This window comes from Drosophila persimilis, unplaced genomic scaffold (assembly GCF_003286085.1).
Source record: "Drosophila persimilis strain 14011-0111.01,24,50 unplaced genomic scaffold, DperRS2 tig00000000-arrow-pilon, whole genome shotgun sequence".
NCBI classification, from domain to species: domain Eukaryota; kingdom Metazoa; phylum Arthropoda; class Insecta; order Diptera; family Drosophilidae; genus Drosophila; species Drosophila persimilis.
The window spans coordinates 27,658,912-27,679,681 of NW_020825288.1; the positions used below are offsets into that span (position 1 = coordinate 27,658,912).

General features: G+C 44.8%; 2 protein-coding genes across 2 annotated transcripts; both read left to right on the forward strand.

Moving 5' to 3' along the window:
* Window positions 1–240: 240 nt before the first annotated feature.
* On the forward strand, window positions 241–17,223 carry LOC6594514 (flocculation protein FLO11). Its single transcript, XM_002019461.2, has 5 exons — window positions 241–353; window positions 11,688–11,735; window positions 13,293–13,339; window positions 13,406–13,672; window positions 13,729–17,223. The coding sequence occupies exons 1-5, from the start codon at window positions 332–334 to the stop codon at window positions 17,029–17,031; spliced, it is 3,687 nt and encodes a 1,228-aa protein (XP_002019497.2). The 5' UTR covers window positions 241–331; the 3' UTR covers window positions 17,032–17,223.
* Window positions 17,224–18,507: 1,284 nt separating this feature from the next.
* On the forward strand, window positions 18,508–20,735 carry LOC6594515. The gene is made up of 3 exons (XM_002019462.2): window positions 18,508–18,593; window positions 19,313–19,359; window positions 19,424–20,735. Exons 1-3 carry the CDS (start codon window positions 18,557–18,559, stop codon window positions 20,549–20,551), a joined length of 1,212 nt encoding a protein of 403 aa, XP_002019498.1. The 5' UTR covers window positions 18,508–18,556; the 3' UTR covers window positions 20,552–20,735.
* Window positions 20,736–20,770: the final 35 nt, after the last annotated feature.

The following is a 20,770-nucleotide window of genomic DNA, read 5'->3' on the forward strand; positions in this document are numbered from 1 at the left end:
TCCTCTCTAGCCCGAAACAAATAATACACCAAATAATCGACAATAGTGAGACAACATTGCCACAACAGTTACACGAAAAAGTGCAACATTATAGCTAATATTCACAAGCGAAACAGAAAACAAACACAAAAAAAAAAAACACATCAACTTGGAGAGCGGAAAACTTTGTCATAAATAAGTTTATAGCTAAACCTACATATTACTTCCATCACGAAACCGAAAGCAGCAAAAAGGAAGCTGTGGAAGATTGAGTTGCTGCCACAGTTACTGCCTCAGTTACTGGCGAGTTTTGCTGCCACACAAACTGACATTCAGAGCACCGCTGCCACTGATGCCGCTGATGCCGCTTAAAGGTGAGTGAGGCGCTGAACCCCTGAATACTGAATGCGTTTGGGCCAGGAATTCCGACAGCTCCACAGATCGACAGCTGAATGGCCAGCTTCTAATAAAATGCCAAACGCATTTCGTACGCATGAATGGACAAAAATTATGTACATCTCCTTTCACAAAAACCTCATCCTACTTAGATTTATTGTATACATTTTCTACTTAATTTTATTACTTGTTTTTGGCCGACTCGCCAGAGGCAAAGCACCAATAATGCCTGCTAAAATGTCAATGTGTTGGTTAAATATTGGACAGACAGTTTTTTATGGTGGCTCTTGTACGGCTATAAGTTATGCAAGTCCCCGACCACTTGCCGCTTGTCTAAGATGCACCATAGGCCAAGATACAAAATTTCAACTAAATTATGATACTTGACCAAGATTTTGAAAAGTAAAAGGAAGTGAAGGCAAATTCTTAGAGGTATTCCATTTGAATATCTTTAGAAAAAGTTGAGTTTCAGGTTCCACAGAAGTACTCTTCTAAATAGCTACGTTTTTTGTAGCTCGTAAAAATAGATTTTTTTGAAATGTAGTACATTGGATGGCACTTAAGATACGACTTTAAGAACCATCTTTGGATTGTATGAAGGAAAACATGCAGTAGATAGATATCTATCTGTGAGATCTTCCGAGCTTTTTGTGGGTGCCTTCCTTCAGGAACGCAAACAGCATATCCCTTGACTCTAATCCTAGGGAATCTGCTATACAATACTCTATTCTCCCGTGACAAGACCTTGTAAAAACCAATCCAGGAAGACTACAACAGAACACAAAAAACGTTTGTTGTCAAACATTTTTAATTAAAAGTCGAATAACTTAATTAAGTTGGCACACAAAGTCCATCAAAGTCATTACAATTAAAACAATTAGCATTAGCTTTGGCTTAGCTTCTTGTTTTCTTCTTAATCAACGTAAATATTAATCGGTTCTAGGCGAATGAAATGATGGACAATTTCCATAAATTTTGCATTCGCCAGGGGCGACTTTTGGCTCGATGATTAATTTGCAAAATTGTTGGTTACCATAGATGAATAGATACAACAATTAAAAGCCACGCAAAAGCCTCAAAATGCCGGCATGCATTTCGGTTGTTTTTTTTTTGTTGTGTTTTTCTAATTTTTTTCTACTGCATAAATTTTGTGTTGCAAAATTTGCAACCACAATTGTTGCCTAGTCTTGGCATTGTTATTAACGAATCTAAGATAATGCTGGGTGGCTCAGTGGCTGGGCTGAGCACACAGGTCAAGGATGAACGCGGCCCCAGTAGCACTCAGAATATAGACCCTTGGAATTGGGGGAGGAGTGCTGTGGCTGTTGCAGCTGCAAAGAGTTTTTCTGGTTGTTTTGTGTTAGATAATTCCAATTGGTGTGCACTCTGTGATTACAGGGAGAGAGACCCACAGAAAGTAGTGCAGGGAATTGGGAAATGCGCGCGCCTTAAATGTCAAGAGGTGCCACAGTTTTGTTTTCTTCTTGTCTCGTGGCGCAAATGAACAAAAGAAAAGCGAGCCGGGCCAAAAGAAAAGACAAAATTTAGGCCAAATGTGTGACTTAACCGTCTTTCACATCACATCACATCCACCCACTCACACCTACACCTACCTATATACCTATAACAGGGTCGGGTCGGAAGAAAACAAGGGCCAGGGATAGGGATGTGTATGTACGTACACTCGTACTTTGTGTTTTATGTGGCAGGGGGTTAAAGTTGAATGGGGAGAGACCGAAACGAGTCTCCCCAGCCGAAAGGCAGCTGGAAAATAAACCAAAATGTAACAAAATGAATGCTACAATATAATTTTTGCCTGTTGTTTCGTCTGTCCCAGTCTGCAGATGGCCAGATAAAAGTTCAAAATGCGAATGGTTGTTGTTGTTGTTGTCTTAACCGGGTCTAAGTCTACGTCTGGGCACCGGGCCCTGGTCTGGTTCGGATCTTGGCCAGGTCTGGTCTGCTCATTAACGTTTTGCCAGCGAAAGAAATGGCAAATAAATTAAAAAGCCATTCAAGCAACAATACCCTCAAAAGGAGGATGAATCCCTCTCTGTCTCTCTCTCTCTCTCTCTCTCTCTCTCTCTGTCTGTGTCGTTGCACAGGGAAACTAGTTGGTGTAGTTTTGTTGGTGTAACTCCTATTGGTATTGTTGATATTTCTGGTATTCTAATTTTTGTTATTGGAATTGTTGGTATTTTTATTGTAATTGTTACAGTTGGTGTTATTACTGTTGGTATTCATTTTGGTGTTATTTCTGTTGGTATTGTTGTTGAAATTGTTGTTGTTGTAATTGCTATCGATGTATCTTGTACTCCATTCCAAGTGTTGATGCGTTAACTGGCGCTGCGTGCGCATCGCTGAAAACCCAATGAGCCGCAACTGAAAGACGAAACGAAACGAGATGAGACGAGCCAAGACGCCGTGGAGCCCCCAAGTAAAAGTACCCCACAACGATTCCTTGTAGACAACACCACACAAACAACCTTACAATAGCTGTTGTTGTTGCTTGCTGTTGTTTTTGTTAGACCATCTTTAGTGATTAATGAAGTGTAAATAATGTTGATGTTTTGTATTGTTTTTTTTTCGAAGCAACCTCATGATTTCAACATACATATTCTAGGCGGACTTAGTTGGGGTTTTTCCTCCGGCTTAATGCTGCGATCTATCATCACCTCAGTGCCTGTTCTTAAGGTGTTCATCGAGGGAGCTTATTGTGGCAACAGCAGCAGCAGTCGCTGTAAAAACAAAAGACTTTGACAACGAACTTGCTGCTGGCCGCAAAAGCATAAAACTGCAGATAAAAACCTCAGCTAAACCTTAGTTTTTGTGTGCCGTATTGTCATTTGGCCAAATGTCAGCCAAGTGCACTACAGTCATAAATAAACCATTTGTCAATGTTTTCAACAGTTTCGGTTTTTCGTGGTCACACAAAAAACCGTTGAGAGAACGAACTTGAACTTTTTGAAAAGGAATTGTATTGATAGTGTAATGGGACCCGATGAAAACAGTGCTGAAGTGTTGAAACAATAACTTAAGCTGTGGAAAACGGTACATGCCTGAGGCTTTTCCTCGAAGCAATGATAATTTGAAATGCCTATAAGCTCTTCCTTAATCATAGTTATCCACTCGAATGCGTAAACTGTTCAATTACATCATGATTTTAAATATGATCATCAAAGCAACATTTACCAGCTAAATGCCAGCTGTGCTATCGCTGGAGATTCTGAAATTGCTGCCACAAACGACACACGTGCGTCGCGAATTGCGCGTGGCGTTTGTCAGCCTTTAACGGATGGACTCCGGCATAGCCATAGCCATAGCCAACTTTGATATATGGCCCCAGAGCCAGTCGGCAGGAGGCTAAATGTCAGGCCGAAATGCTGACCTCCATGGCCTGACAGGCAACGTTTAGGCCATTTTAGGGCTGCCTGTTGAATGGCATTTTGATCTGCATCCACGGCTGCATTGGCCCCCACATGAACTTCGTTGCAAAGAGCTGCCAAAATTGGCAATTGAAAGGCATTCATTGGCTTATATATCACTTTTATAGCTTGAAACTCTTTGAGTGCTTCAATTTGGTTTCGGTTGTGAAAAAATGTTGTCTCAAAGATTTGTGTTGGGCATCAGTTCTGAGGTGAAACAAATGCAATTCTGAAGAATTAAAATTCGATTTGAATAGCAAATAATCTTAATTATCGCTGTGCCATATTCCCATTCAGCGAAACATTGAATAAGCGGCTAAATTTCAGCACGCATTTAGCCATCTCCCAGAACGAGTTTTCTATTGCGCTTTCTTTGATTGTTTATCTTAGTTCAGAGTTATAGATATTTTATATGAGTATTTTACAGCTGCTGGAGAACTTGTTTCCAGCATATTCCGATTTATATTTGTTTTCGTTTTGCTTGGGGCTTAGGCAGGATCTAAATTGGTCAAATGATATCATATGGGGGTTTGTTTGGGTAAAGGATGCTCACCGAATACGATCAGAAAACAGGTTGTTCCATAGATGATTCATAAAGTTTATATGCATAAAATATGAAGACACTAATGTGTTTTATAAATAGGTGTCAGTCAAGGCTAGAATCTCGAGTTGCCGTTCTCACAGCGGGACGGTTGGGCCATAAAATTATGATCGAAAAATGTATTATTTCCCACTGAGATTAGGCCATTAAAAGCTGCCATCATTCAACGTCTTCTAAGCGATTATTGCCCATGAAAACAAATAAGAAGAAACTGTCAATAAGCGTGTGTCTATTGGGGCACTACAGATTGATATCAATTTCAGGCAGCCGACAGGCAATTAGAGACGCCTCGATACACACACGCTTACTCTGAGAAATCAAAACATAAATCATTGAAGCCAAAATAACAAATTCCGCATTTAATTCCTTGATATTGTTTGATATTTTCAAGCACAATCAAAATGCTGCTGAAGGCAGCCAAAATGACAAGAGCTTTCAGCAGTCATAATAGTCTATGATACTCGACAAAAAAGGCAGAAAAAACTCTATGATATGTTGAAAACTTGTTGTCGCTTACAGCACAAAGAGTTTTGGTGGATGTCAAAGTCAAGTTCGTTACCTGAGTCTTTTGTTGAAATCGTTGTCTAGAATCGTATAATGGAGCTATGATTAGTTTAATATCTCCAACTCTTAGTTTATCGTTGGAAAAAGCAAACAAAAAATGTAATTTTCCTAGCCATTTCCGCTTGAACTCTTACCACTGACACGCTGAACAGAAACCAAAACCGAATCGTAAGAAAAACCAAATCAAAAGTGACTTTCATTTACGTGGCTGCGGCACACACAAACAAGAAACAATTACTCCTCCAGACAATAAGCGACTAATTCGCAGCTTCATTTCAGTTAGGGGCTAACATATACACGTACGTATATGTATGTATGTATGTATGTATATGGATATGTATGTATAAACAGAGACTGCATAAAGATGAGTGCAAGCTGAAGTAATCATAAAAAGGCCATCGCGAAGAGGAAAAGTGAAAAGAAAAGCAGCGAGCAACGTGAAAAGCTGGCCATTGTTGTTTGGCTCTAATTAGAGCCTCCTCCCAGTGAGGCGGGGAGCACCTGGATTATTTAACCAGGTGACATAAATATGCACCGCCTTGATAAGAAACACTGACCCAAATATTGCGGCATGCGTAATTTGGAATTGAGTTGAACAAAAGAATCCAGACAAACTGCAACAGTTTCCCCCCGTGGAAGTTTCTGTGGCAGGCAGACACTTGTGGCGTCAACAGCAATTACCTATTAATTGCCACTCGTTTGGCTCTTGTTTGTAGTTGTTGGTGCTGCTGCAACTTTTGTTGCCACCGCCTCAGACTCCGACTCTGTCTCTATCTCTATCATAAATTGCACTCACGAATATTGCCTCATATCAATTGAAACTGGCTGAGCGGCATTTTCAATTGTTATCTTTTGATATTTCTCTCTTTTTTTTTGGCACATCATCTAGCCAAAAGATATATCTTCTTATTGACAACTCAATTGTTATGTGAGCACTAGATGGGGCATGGGATTTATTTCCGCGTGTGTGAATGGCCTTAGTGACACCGCAAAATTGGCATTCGAATAGGCATTTTTCGGCATAGAAGATAGAAACTGGTTTACACAGAGTTCGTCTTCCATTGAATGTTATATTTAGTAATACTTTTACAATCTGATATCAAATGGGGACCTGTTTTTTGAAAGCAATCGAGTAGCAATCGAATTTTGAGAGCAGCAATTGTTTTAGAGATATATATCCCCCTGATCTGAAGTACATTGGCATTTTAACGGTGCATTCAAATATATATTTTGGGAGGTTAAGTAAGTGCAGGTTCTAGAACTTTTAGCGTCACAAGAAAACAAGTTTGTGTCTTAATTCTTTTGTTTGAGTCATTCGGCTCTTCAGAGATTTGTTTCAATCATTCCCCTTGAATTCTTTCAGTTTTTGTTTCAATCTTTCCTTTTGATTTCTTGTTGATATCTTTTCAATAATCTAATTTTTATGCTCCGGCTTAGCTGGTCATTTGATGACAATTTAACATCTTTTCTTGGGTGGATTAAGTCTTTTAATAGACCATTATTGCAGCATTTGATAAATGCCAATGAATAATATTAGCATGGAGAAATTAGATATGCGTATCGGGTTCTAGTATCATACTTTGGTACCCACACAAACTTGAATTGGCTTTAGTGGGTGCAGCTTCCGGTTCGTTATGGCTCTTCGTAACATGAAACTCTGCAATTACCTTGGAAAATTTAATGATATACTAGGCTAACCCTTGTTATTACAACAGCTTTTTATGAATCAGCCAGACAAATAGTGTTTTTTGGAGAACTGCTGAATAACCAAACAGAAAATATGCTTAACCGATAATTAAGTAGCATCCAAGTGCCGCCCCTCGAGGCTGGCTGACTGCTACCTGCTGCATGCAAATGAATATGAATTGGGGCAGGTTCCAACATCAGCGGGAGACGATGTCCCGCGGCAGCAGCAGCAGTAGCAGCTCTTGCATGAAGAATTGCTGGGGCGCAACAATCAAAAATATGTGCCCATAAAGAAAAGCCCGAAAATCATCTACACACTTGGTGCTACAAATCACCCAACAAATTGGGTTCCATTTATGCCTAGCCTCATGGAATGTCTACCCCAAGACCCATGTTCCAGTCCCAGTCCCCAATCTCCCATCCAGTCCGCTCTCAATGGGCGGTCTGGGGCTGTGGCCAAGTGTGAAACAGTTGACAGGCGGCTGCCACGAAGCGTCAAAGTGACTTTGGCTATGCCTCCAGCTAGCTGCCACAGAGGTAGCATTTTTTTTTGTATTGCTGCCCCTACGTTCCTGCTCTAACAACTACACAAATTGCAAATGAGGAGTAGCAGAGCCCACAAAAAGAGCTTCACGGAAATGCACAAGAATTCTTGTGCAAAAAACTAACCGAAAAATTGTATCAACGAGGGCGAAAAAATAGCCAGAAGCTGCTGCTGCTGCTGCAGCCGAAAACGATTGCATTTGACCTCAAAATCTATTAGCACGTCGAACTCTGGCGGCTATGAAATGCAATCATTGCCGCGCCCCCTCAGGGGTGCTGCTTGCTTTTAAGGCCCCCCCGAAAAACTGTGATGTTGCGGCAATAATTGCCACTAAGAGTTGTGTACACCCATGTCTGAGTGCATCTGCGACACGTAGGTCAGTGCATCAGCAGCAGCAGCAGCAGCAGCAGCAGCAGCAGCAGCAGCAGCATCATCAGAGGCAACCGCCGCCGTCGACGCCGTGGTCTGGGTCTATCTTCTGTCTGGGTGCCTTCCCTGGCTATCTACCGGCCTTTGGCTGAATCTCTGAATGAAAAAAAAAATCAAACTACAACACGAGCTACAAAAAGTTACGTTATTGCAACATTAACATGTCTTCTTCTCTGACGCATATTCACACTTGGGATTTTCATGATTTTTTTTATTGCTCCGCAGATGAACTTTAATGGCGGCGGGGGTAAGATTTGTGAGGGATAACTAAATGCTTTTGAAGTTTCTGATTAATTGTTTAAACAACGAAATGTCACAGCGAAACATCAGGTCATAAATTTATCATTTTATTTTGTGATAAAGCTGCCGACCCATTTTTCAGGGCCCACAGCAGCTGCCATTTTCGTACGCGATATGCAGGTACCTTCACTCAGATATTTATTCGGTAATCCCATTATTAATTTATTTGGACCTGCCCCGAAATACTATACGTATGTATTGTGCAAATAATCGTACATAAACGCACGTCATTCGAATGATCTATGGGTCCCGCCCCACAATGGGGTTCATTTGAAGCTGTCCCGAAAAAAATGATCTCTATCGCCTGGGATGTGCCAATATAAAATACGCTTTTAATTGCTTGCCGCTGCTGCTGCTGCTGCGCAACAATTTTAGAAACAATAACAATAACAAAAGCAAACAAAATGCCTCTGCTTGCCAAATCTGCTGTAAAATAAATAAGCCCAAAATGCACAATGGGCGGCACGGCACTTTCAAAACATTTGCCATGGGAAACGCAGGCCGAAAACAAGCCGAGTGATTTGCCTAGACTTTTATGCATTTATAATGACATTTTTCACACAATTTATTCGGCCAAAAAAAGCATTAGCTGTAGCATTTGCCATTTGAAATGTTTAACAATTTAATTCCAGTTCAGTCTATGGAAATGTATGCCAAGCCAGAATGTTAGGTAGCACTTTGGTGATAGGTAATTAATTATGAACAAATTAGCATAACATTTGCTTGTGTCAAAGTTTAACACTAGAAACAGGAAAGCAGAACCGGCAAAAACCATTCTCTGAATATCTTTCATTTGATATCTCCAAACATTTGAGTTCCCAAGGATGCCAGTGGCCTCTCCACTTGACTTGCTTTCGAAATTTCTCTCCCACCATTAGCCAAATGACCAGCATATCCATCCGCACCTGCATGGCACTCCCAGTCGCCAACAAAAAACCACACACAGAAAAAGTCCCCCCAATCAAGTTTTAGATTTTGTTTAGTTTGAAGATGCGCTTCGGCTGACTTTATGCAATTTTATGCAACAGGAATTGGCCAGGGAGCCAGGCCTTTGCCTGCCGTTTCATAATGAATTTTCGGTAAAGGTGAAATTTTCCTTGCACACGAGCTACAGATAAAATAAAATAAAAACTACGGGTAGGAGTATTTATCTGCTGAGAAGGCCACACAAGAGTCAGTGCAAGAAAGGTTGGCTTTCGGCAAATAAACCACCACCGGATAAGCCCCTAACAATACGAAAACACGAAAAGCTAAAACAAATAAATCAAATCTTGGAATAACACGTATACGACATCCCGCAAATTTTTGCCTTAGTTTCTGTGGATTGTACGGGTTTCAACACTCCACTCTCTGAGTGTGTGCCACAAGACAATGTGCAAAAAAAAGTACAACAAATGCTTCCTTCATGTCAGCTCCAGCGACCGTAAAGGTTAAGCGCCAACTTGACAAAAAGGTTAAAACGATTTAACAGACATTTGGCTGCAATCCGAGAGAGCCAGGCACTGATCCACTGGTGCATCATCGACTGCGTCCTTAGCATATCCATCTCTCAGCTCAGCTCAGCATCTCTTCATATCTTCATCTTTCCAGCTTCCATTTGCTGCCCCCAACTTTGTCTTTGGGTGATATCTGCTCAAGGTGTTGCATGGCATGGTATGGCATGGCATGGCGTGGGGCATGTGTTGAAGGCGGAACCAAATGTTTGATTGCAGAGACCCTCAGCGCGGTGGCGTTCGGCGTGCGGCATGCCTCAAGGAAAATGCAACCTCTGTTGCTGACAGTTAACTGGCGCTAGCTTATTATTTTTGTTGGTGCCGCATTGGTTGTTCGCTCCAACACCTGCTGTTGCCATGGTCCATGCCATGGCGTTGACAATTTTTTCGTTGCTGCTGTTGCTGCTGCTGGTGTTGCTGCTGGCGATGATGCTGGTAGATTTAGCGGAGAAACTTCCTTATTTGTCATTGTTGTCGTTGACAATTTTTTGTGCCTGTAACTTGAGCATCGAAATTTTTCCCGCTCTTTGCTTTCCCTGAAGCTTGATTGCACTTCTTCTGTGGCCTTCTCTGTGTAGTTTTTCCAAAGATGATTGAACTTCTGTCATGGATTTCTGTGATTTCCATAGATTTCTCTAACAATAAACCCACTCCAACCGATTCAACCTTCATCAATTGATCGCCAATTTAAATCCATTCAATGCCCAAAAGCCTTGACAATGACAAAAAAGCCCCCTCTTTGGGTCGTGTAATTTGCAAATTGAAAATCGTGAATTGAAATTAAAATCTGAGCAGACAAAACGAGAGAGTCCGCGAGGCAAAAACTCTTGAACTTTAACTAAATGTTTGGGCTAATCGACTTAATTTACAATCTTTTATTAAAATTTTAATGTCAAGTCTGCTGCAACGCCGTTGCATGACGACACTGCCGCAATTTAGTTTTGTGTACATTACGTTACGTTATTTTGATGAAACTTAAATTTAGGTGTGAGAATATTTGCAATGCTGAAGAGAAGCAATGCCCCCCAGCCCCAGCCCCAGCCCCAAACCCCAACCCCCAAGGCAATCAACTAATTTAAATACAAAAAGCAATTTCGGCAACCGAAGAATATCCAACAGATAGACAATGCTGAAAGGCAGAATCTCAGCAGCAGCCTCCTCCTACTCCTACTCCTACTCCCACTCCTCCTCCTCCTCCACCGCTGCAGCTAATTTCAATTTAAATTTATGTTTCATTTCGTTTCGAGATTTCTGTTCGATTGATGTTATTGTTATTGAAAATATAGCTACGTGTTTATTTCTGGGATTACGTAAAGCAAATAAATGACTTAAACCAATGAAAATGATTTAATTGAAATCAAAAGAGTGTCACTGGGCGCCAAGCCGGTTCGGTTCGCTGGTTGGTGTTGATCTCTCGTGTTGCCTCCCCAACTTTTGATATTGTTTGCTGTGTTGTGCAAATTAAAACAATTATATGAAATTATGCAAAGTACGCAGAAACTACGGGAACAACAGCAGCAGCGGCGGCGGCAACAAACTCAGCGACAACAACAGCTGCAGAAACGAGCTGACGGAAGCCAGCGATACGATACCCCAAAGTGAATGTCTGAGGAGGGGACTGGATTGACTGACTGCCTTACTGAATGGCTGAATGGCTGAATGACTGACTGACTAACTGACTGACTGCTGGACTGCATCCAGCAATCCTAGTTGGAGGCATAGCAGCTGCCTGCAGTTCCTGGTCAGACCTAAAGTGTAATAATTTATGGCGCATACGCCCTGTGGTACACCGTACCCAAAATGCAATCTCCCCCAATCTGCATATCTACCCTTCCCAATCTGCATATCTCCCCTGCCCAATCTGCCCATCCGACTATCTATATAAGGTGTAGAGATCGCTAGCTCTCTGCCATAAATTTCGCATCTTCTGCATGCGTCTGTGGGCGTGTATCTCTCTCTCTCTCTCTGTCTCTCTCTCCACAAATTATGCAATCGGCTGTGAGCCTTTTTTCGCTTTGTTCGTCTGCGTTCGGCACATTGACAACTCTTGGTCTTGCTTCTCTGATTTGTGCAAGCCCCAGAGTACATTTATTATTTTCTGTTTGTATAATTTCTATTGCCCAATAAGGTACCTGCCGACGTGTACGTGTTTCTGCTAATAATTATTTATTTTGTTTACGTTTTTCGGCTTCTCCCACGATCTTGTGCAATAAATATTCATAATTTTGTTTAACCAGCTAAATTATTGTTTCTCCTTCTTTTTATTCCAGGCAATTCCAAATACAAAATGCGGTGTACGCAGCTCAATTTGTTGTGCGGTAAGTGGTTATGGCTAAGAAGTTTTTACCAATCAATTTTCTTGTTTTCACAAAATTCCCATATATTCTTCTGTCGTCAAGAAACTTGTAAAAACTGATAATACAACTGAAGAAAAAATCGTTCCCAACTCTATCATGACATAAACTATGACATCCTTGACCTTGTCAGGTCTCATAATTTTTCCCATGATAGATCTTCCACCCAATGGCACATCCACTCTTCGCTCTTGACAGCCAAACGCAACGCATTTTGGCCGCATGCGTGTGCCATGGCGGGGGCGGCAGCGGCCCAAACCCAAACACAAACCCGGCCAAGATTGTTAATATGCCTTTGTCTTAGCCAGCAGTTGCGTGTGCTGTCTTAGCCGTGTCTTAGTTTTCCGTCTGTTTTGTTTTGGCGTGCGACAAATATTGCTTGGAACAAAAAAAGTAGAGGGAGACTTAGATTAAATGTGACTTTGATTTGAATTAATGGATTGGACGAGATGAATGCTTGAGAAATGCAATTTTTAACGGCTCATTAGGACGGACACGGACACGGACACGGACACATTGGCGGAGCGGCCGAGACCCAAATGCCAGAGCGATCGGAATCGGCCCCAGACGCATAAGTGACAGCTCATCTCCCGTGAGTGGCAGAGTAGGCAAAGTCAACAATAGTCCGATAGTTTTGGAGCCCCGTCTGTGAGTAATTACGCGCCCATCGACAGCGCCTCTCAATTAAGCTCTGGCAAGACCGTACGCTGTGTGACCCGCTGTGAGGCTCACGAATCGAAGAAACCAAACCGAAAGATACCCCGAATTGATGTGCTGTGTGGCGTATGGTTAATGCGATTGGGCCGAATCGAATTTTGAGACCCGGTTGCCAATCAACGGACATAAATTATGGGCAATTGTTTAATTTGTTTAAGGCAGCAATAGCAGCAACAGCAAACACTCTCGACGTCTTCTTCGTTCACGGGGTCTCCCATCCCATACATCCATACATCCATCCATCCACCGATGATTCATATAATCACTGTGATTATGCATCAAGTGGACCTTGAATCTGTGGTGGTTATTTTGGTTATTCAATAGCCTCCCCTCTTATTTGGACAGTCTGTGCATCTGGTGGTGTCGCTGACATCTTCTTCTGGCGTCTACATCATGACTTTTTATTTCTGTTTCTTTCTTTAATTGTTTTTATGGTTTAAGATTTAATTATTGCATTACTAGGAATACTCGTAGAGTAGACGGTTGCCTAAGGTCAGTCACATTTAATCCCCATCCCCATTCCATCCACAGTCACCGCTTGCGTAATTTGGCAATGTCTGCATATGAGATTTTTCGAATGGAAAAGTCAAGGTCCGTTAGTCGACATTCTAAACAGAAGGAGAATCCGTAGCTAAAAACTTGATGAACTAGACATAATTAAAGTATCCGTATAATTGTTCATTTAAAGTCTCAGCAACTATGCAAATAATGCTCGAGTAGGAAGAAAAGTTTTATTATTTTCTAGAAATTATGGTACCGTTTATGTACTGCTCTCATTTATGCATTCCTTGAATTCTATTTCAGCTCTTCTCCTACTGGCATTTCTGGGCCACACAAGCGCAGAATCCAAGGTAAGAATATCCCCAACAATTATATCCAATACATCCGTAAACATATCGTCTATCTTCTGGTTTCAGTACCGCACACCTGCCCGCATTTTGGCCAAGCAAACGGGTGCCACACAATTCGAGGAGGAGCGCTACGAGACGCACACGAACTGCAACGAGCACAAGCATCATCTGAAGAAGCGCGCCTCCGACGAGGATGTGGACTATGAGGTATATCAAGGCGTCGTGGGAAGACCTGGCATTGATTTTCCCATCTATCCAAGGATACCCAAGACTTCCTTTAGCTGTCGCTCCTTTGGCAATGGCTACTTTGCCGACATGGAAACGGATTGTCAGGTGAGTGGTGCATCTAGGCCTCAGAGAGTCTTGTGATTAATTTACTCCCATTTTAGGTCTTTCACATCTGCGAAGAGGGACGCAAGATCTCTTTCCTCTGTCCAAATGGCACCATATTCCAGCAGAGCGAACTCACCTGCGACTGGTGGTTCAAGGTGAACTGTTTGGGATCCTCGGGCTACTATGCAGAGAGCTCTGAAATACTCAACAAGCAGCGTGTCCATCGAGTGCGTCCCTCAGTGCCTGTCCAGGGATTCAATATTGTCGGCGGCGGCCTGAACATCAAGCCTAAGGTCACTCCAGTCGCTGGTCAAGCGAGAGCTGGTCCACGGAGTAAGCCCGACAGACGCATCGATTCCACGGAGGATGTGCCCGCCTCCGTGGAGAGCGTGGACTTTGACGATGTTTCCGGAGAGAAACAGCGCAAGGTTCTGCCCAGCATCGATAATAATAGCAACGATCATGAGACCCAGATCACCGCCGAGAGCTCCTCCTTTGTGAGCGGCTCGGGCAAGCGTCGCAACAACAAAGGCAGCGACTCCAACAGGAACAGCAACGATGATATTACTGTGCTGAAACCCTCAAGGAGTAGGACGCCATTGGTCTCTCAAGAAAGGACTCCATTGGCCTCTCAGGCATCACAGGAAAGGGCACCTCTGGCCTCACAGGAGAGGGCTCCACTGGCCGCCTCTCAGGAAAGAGGAGTACCACGTGGCGAATCCACAGAGCGGGCAAGAAATGGACAGCGTGGGCAGCATAGATGGCGGGAAAGTGGCAGCGAAGAGCACAGCAAGGAAAGAGAGAGGGAAAAGCCCATTCTTCAACTCAAAGAGAAACCCACCTCCAACTCCCAACAGAAAGAGAAACCCACCGCCAGCTCGCAACAAAAGGACAAACAAAACTCTGGCGCCCAACTGAAGGATAAGCCCAGTTCCCAACTGAAGGACAAGCCAGAGTTCTACGAGGCCCACTCCACGCGCTCCATTCAACACACGACTCCTTACTTCACGGCTGGCAGCTACTCCACCGCCCGTCGCCTTGAACCAAGCAAGTCCACGCCCTTCTACACGCCCACTGTTCCGAGTCTGGTCAAATCCAAGACCACGGAGGGAAAGCTGAACTACATTAAGGGAGGACACTCTGCCACGACACCAAATCCTAATCGTTTTGGAGGCGCCAGCTCTGTTATTTTCCTGGAATCGTCGGTGGCTCCTAAGATCAAGCCCACATCCAGTGGGAGCATCGAGTTAGACAGCACCTACAAGCCGGTGATTATTGGTATGAGACATCACTATGATGTGGCAAGTTCCGGGGAGTTCCGACCTCCAAGCAAGACCAGCGAGAGTCGCGACTATCTTCCAACGACGCCATCGCCATCGGCCACGAGCAGTGGACCCACGTATCTGCCAAAGAGCGCCATATCCCCTAGAGGAAATGCAGCAGCAGCAGCAGCAGGAGAAGATGCCCTGCTCTTTGCCCCCAATCCAGTGAAAGATGAGTCCGTCTTCCGAAATGTGCAGGAGATGCTGAAGACCATGAACCTGCTTAAAGATCAGTTTGAGGATGTGGAGTTGACTGGAGCGGCAGCGGCACCAGCAAGAGTTGGCCTGGAGATTCCACCCTCCTCCGGACCAGATGCCTTGGTTTCTCTGGCCAAATATTTCGCCCAGGAACACAACGAAACGAGCAATGCCCTGGGAAAGCCAGAGAAGTCCGCAAAACCTGAAAAGACAAAGACGAAACTGTCAGTGAAGCCACCACCGCTGCCGACAGCCAAGCCATCGGACACCACAGCCATTCTGACAACCTCCGAGAATCCGCCAGCCATCAGCGAGGATGCGGATGACATCAAGCATAGCCTTTTGAGTGACAACACAGTTCAGAAGTACAGCAGCCTCTTTGGATTGAAGCCCGCGAAGGGTCGTGTCGCTGGGGAGACGGACATCAGCTCTGGCCTGCTCTCGCCCAAGCCAAATGATACGAAATCTTTGCCAGAATCGGAGCAGGGCTCAAAGTACCAGCAGTTCCCTCAGATTGGAACCACTGGCTCTTCCATTGGTGCTCTGGCCGAGAAGCCGGAGTCGCGTAAGATTGCCCAGATCTTCTCCAATGCCTTGTCCAGCTATCTGGACAATCCCGCCACATTCCGCGCTGAACTAGCGGCCCGTGCACGTCCCACAGAGCCACCGGTTACGCCCAATTTCAAGCCAGTAACCACCACGGACTCTTCGCTCTTCAGCGATGGCACGGCCAAGTACTATCTGCCCACCAAATCCATACCTGTGGCCACCACACCCACGCCACAGAGCATTGCGGTGGAAATCAATCACAAGTTCGATTCGACACCGGCACCAGAGTACTCCACCACGACAGAGCTGTACGAGATTAGTACGAGCCGTGGACAGGAACTGGAACTTTCAGCAGAGCTCTCCCCGCCCAGTGCGGACTCCGGAGAGGGAGACGAGTTCCTGCAGCAACAGCAAACCCAGTCCTTTGTGAAGTCCCGCAATGATCTCTTGAAGGACTCCAGGCCCCAGAAGCTGATCACCACCCACAAACCCACAGAGCATCCCTGGGCATTGAAGTCGCAGACCGATTTCCTTGATCCTCTAACCATCAACGACGGTCTGATGAAGGAGCAACGCACCACAACGACCACAACAACAACCAAGGCACCATTTACATACCTTCCAAGGCTGCTATCGGGCGTAGGAACCACAACGCCCACACCCTCGCGCTTTGAGTGGGAGGACATTTTCAGGAGCTATGACATCCCCAGGGATGCGTTGCCTTCCAGTAGCGGCCTCCAGCGCATTGCCAACAAGTTGTTCGGGGGCCTCAACGAGCAGGAGGCCCTGCATCTGCGCAATGTGATGGCCAAGGCGGAGCACGATCGTCAGGTGTTGAGCCTGCTGCTGCTTCTCATCCAGACCTGCGACGATCACAATGGAAAGGCGCTGGAGCGATCCAGGAAGCATCTGCTCAATGCTCTCATCGATATTGATAGCAAAGTGCCAGCGGCAGGAAAATCCTCCAGGCAGAGGCTGGCCACCACCACCACACGCATTCCGGTGACCACATTCCGACGAAATGGTGGAGGCGAGTACTTTACCAGCACCACGCCAGGGTACACCACCACCACAGATGTGCCTTTGTTCAGCACCACAACGGGGTCGGGCAGCAACGAGGAGACGACCAAATTCGAGATACGCGTCGAGGACATTGAGGATGACTTGGGGGCGGCGGCGACAACGATGGCACCCACGCTGTTGCCTCTCGAGGGCAACTCGGATCGACGGGCCCTGGAGCTGCTCAAGTCATTATATTCGCTGGCATCGAAGTTCAGCAGCAGGCGGTAGGCCGGGCCGGAGATCGTTGGCGGGTTCCTAGCGATATGCGAAAACTTTGCGAGTTAATGCCTAACTTTTAGTCAACTCCACTCCACATTCCATCCTTTCTCCACTTTTCAGTTTGATATTTTATAATTTAATTCTAACGATTTTCCTCATGATTTTTCCACACTTTTCCACTCTCTTGTTAATTAATTTCGTTTAGCCAATGCAATTTTCGCAAATATTAGTTTGTAAATATGTAAAAGTTCGAAACGAAACGAAATGAAATGAAACGAAATACTCCCCTGAAATACTCGAGGCCTAGACTTGGTTATTCCTGAATGCCCAGCCAAGCAGTTTCCGTATTAAGTATACAATTTACTATATAATCGAGCGATGTATTAAATTAGTTTCATATTTTAGTTTTAACTAAAGAAAACAAAAAAAACAAACCACTTTTCCATCCAGTATCCAGTATGAGCGATCTATTTTGAATAATCTGTATGTCTTGCTGTTCTGTTTGTAAATATTTATTTAAACTTAATAAAGTACATATAAAAATAAAGAAAAAAAAATATTAAATAGAAGGTTTCTTTTGTCTGAGAAATTGAGAAGCGTGTGTGAAATAAATAAATGGAAGAATTGGGCTTCAGAATATTCCACTTTGTTTAAACCCAAAACCCTTCAAAGCGGTTTACTTCTTAGGCCTCTGAAGAAAATATTTTTTGAAAGAGAGATAAATGAAGAAATTTAGGACAATCGGAATGCTTTAAAGCTTGACAATCCTCCACTGAACTGATTAAACCATTACCATATTAGTCAGAACTTGCCATTACTCCTCTTCTGTTATCCCAAAGAAACCCATGCAAAGATGTCTCCTTGACACAAATACGAGTGTGATTGCTGCTGTTTTTCCCAGCTCTAATATAAATCTTGAAGACGCCGTATCGGGAAGGTCAGAACAGAACAAAAGTCATACAAATCCACAATGTAATCATACGAAATTTAAATATTTTTGTCATTTTCGCAAGACACACTAATTCTGCAGCATCCATTCTAAAAAATCGTTGAAGGACAGGCCGAATCAGATTGAAATTGTATTGCACTTGAAATGGCCATAATATTCAATTGATCGCGGCGTCTATGTAAGTAAATATTACGTATACGTAATGCATTTTATTGCCTGTACAAATGGTATAGGGTCCGGTCGGTGATATATGAATTCTGATAACTGGTAAACTGAAGCCCCCATAACAACAATGGATAATCCAGGGGTCATAAATCTGCTAAAGCGCAGTCACCAAACGAACTGACGAACTGTCGTCGTCGTCGTCGTCTTTGGTCTGTGGGCAGCTGCCACATAAATATGGCAAAGATGCAGCAGCCATCGCATTGGCTGAGAACTGCAGCGAATTTCTGAAATTGGTATAAATTTCTAACAACGTTCTTGCTTCGCCTACAGTTGCTGTCGACGAGTGCCAGAGTGCGCCACGTACCCAAGGATTGAAAGGATATCAAATCACACAGAATCATCCTCATTTTGGACGAAATTATGCAAGTCCATCGTTGCTGCTGTGGCGTTTTGGCAGGTGAGTCTTGGCCAATGCGTTGTGCTGACCCAGACCCACTCCCAGTTCACCCGTAGGCCTGGGCTTGGGCGGTACTCAACAGTGACGAGCGATCGGCTGTCCGCCCCATCATTATTAGCACTTCCTTTTTGGAGGGCGTCTGTCTGTCTAAGTTTTTGCTGCCTTGCATATTTACGATGCATGCGTCTTGGGGCAGAGCTCAGAGCTCTGGAGATTGTTGTTGGCAGCCAATTGATGTTGGAGTGCGTTATTGTTGCAATAGGCACAGTGGAACTCGATTCTACGCGAAAGATACAAATCTAGTAAAGGATGCATTAACCTATAAAATTACAGAGTAATCGGAGGGATAGTACTGGTTCTTTTTCCTCTCATTTCGAGACTCATCTTTGGGTAGTTACCATCTTTCTTTCTCCAAAGAAAAAAACCTTCCAAAATTCCAATAATTCTTGTACCACTGTGTGCCTCTGGCTGAGTAGGAAGCTGATAAATAAAGATCGCAATGCAGAACCGTCTAAGACCGCGCTATCAGCACGCTAGAATCGCAACGTACTTGGCCTTAATACGGACACGAAAATCTTCACTTCGCTTCGGTTTGCTGTCGATGTGTGGCTGTGGCGTTCATTTCGATTTGGTGCGTCGACTGGCCCACAGCACGGAGCAGATCTTAGCCAGAGTTTCCACTCCCACTCACGATAATCGCTTTCTAATGTTTGTTCCAGTTCTGGTGCTGCTCTGGAGCGGAAGCCTAGCCCAATTGCAAGTCCAGGTGAGTCTGTAAAAGAGTCCCCTGGCATACGTCTCATACCAATGAAATGTGTTTTGTTGAGCAGGCTCAAAGTGGCTACAACTATGGGCGACCAGAGCTGGCCAGTGCCGGAGGTGTTACGGCCGGGGGACGGCTCTCTCCGGGCGCGTATCCCACAGGAACAGCCTTGCCTCTGACCCCCGCCCCCGCCACGACAGCCTATGGAGCGGGTTTGTTCCCTTCTCCCGCTGTGGGCTACACGCCAAGCGGACAGGCGACGACTGCTTTTGGAGCACCTGCCATTGTTCCCGGAACAGGAAGTCTCCCCAGGAGACCCTCGCCAGGAGGCATTGCAACGGCGCCCTCGCGCAGTGGACCCTATGGACCACAGACCTCTCAGTACGGCAATGCTCAAGTGTCCGCTGGCCGTGTGTCAAGTGGAACAGGCAGCGAAGGCGATTACAGCGATGGAGATGGCGACTATTCGGCCATTCCGGGCACGCCGGGAGTGGATTATCCCGTCTACGCGCAAGTGCCACGCACAAACTTCGACTGCACTCAGCAGCCACTGCCCGGATACTATGCGGATATCGAAGCCCAGTGCCAGGTCTTCCACATCTGCGCCCTCAACCGGACCTACTCCTTCCTCTGCCCCAATGGCACAGTCTTCAGCCAGGAGACACTCGTCTGCGTGTGGTGGAATCAGTACGATTGCGTCTCGGCCCCCAGTTTGTATGCCAACAATGCCTACATCTACGACTATTCCGGAGGCAGTGGTGCCAATGTCAATGCGAATCAAGGCTATCGTCAGGGACAAGTCGCGGCTACGACGGCGTATGGAGCTCCAGTGTCGGCCACTGCAACAGGTGGCGGTGCCTTAAGAGCCACTGGAGTGCCCCAGGTCGCTGGCTACAATGCTGGTCGCGGATCCTATCCCTCGCCCACACCCACGCCGACGGCTCAATCTCAATCTCCGTATGGGACAAGTGCTCTTATTCGTCCAGCCATTCTACCAGGCAATGTCCAGGCTTCCTCGGTAACCAATCGTCTGGCACCCACTGGCGCAGCTGCCGGTCTTCTGGCCACAGCCGCTGGTGTCCTGCCCGACAATGGAGTGGTGGGCGGCTTTGGGCAGCAGCCGATTGTGGCAGGTGGCAACCGAGAATATCTGCCGCCAGCGAACGCTGGACAGCGTCAACGAGGCGCCGTGTAGGAGACCCTCTGGCACCTGTACCCGGTTATATGGCAATAGACACTGTGCATCCCTAGGCTTAGCGACATTTGCAACATCTTACTAGATTGTTAGGAGCTCCAAAACATACACAATTTAGTATCAGAATCGTTGTACTTTCCATTCCATTTTAAATATACCATAAAGAATCTTTTTTACTGTGAAATTGTTTGTACCTTTTTTGGAAGGATTTTGATGTAA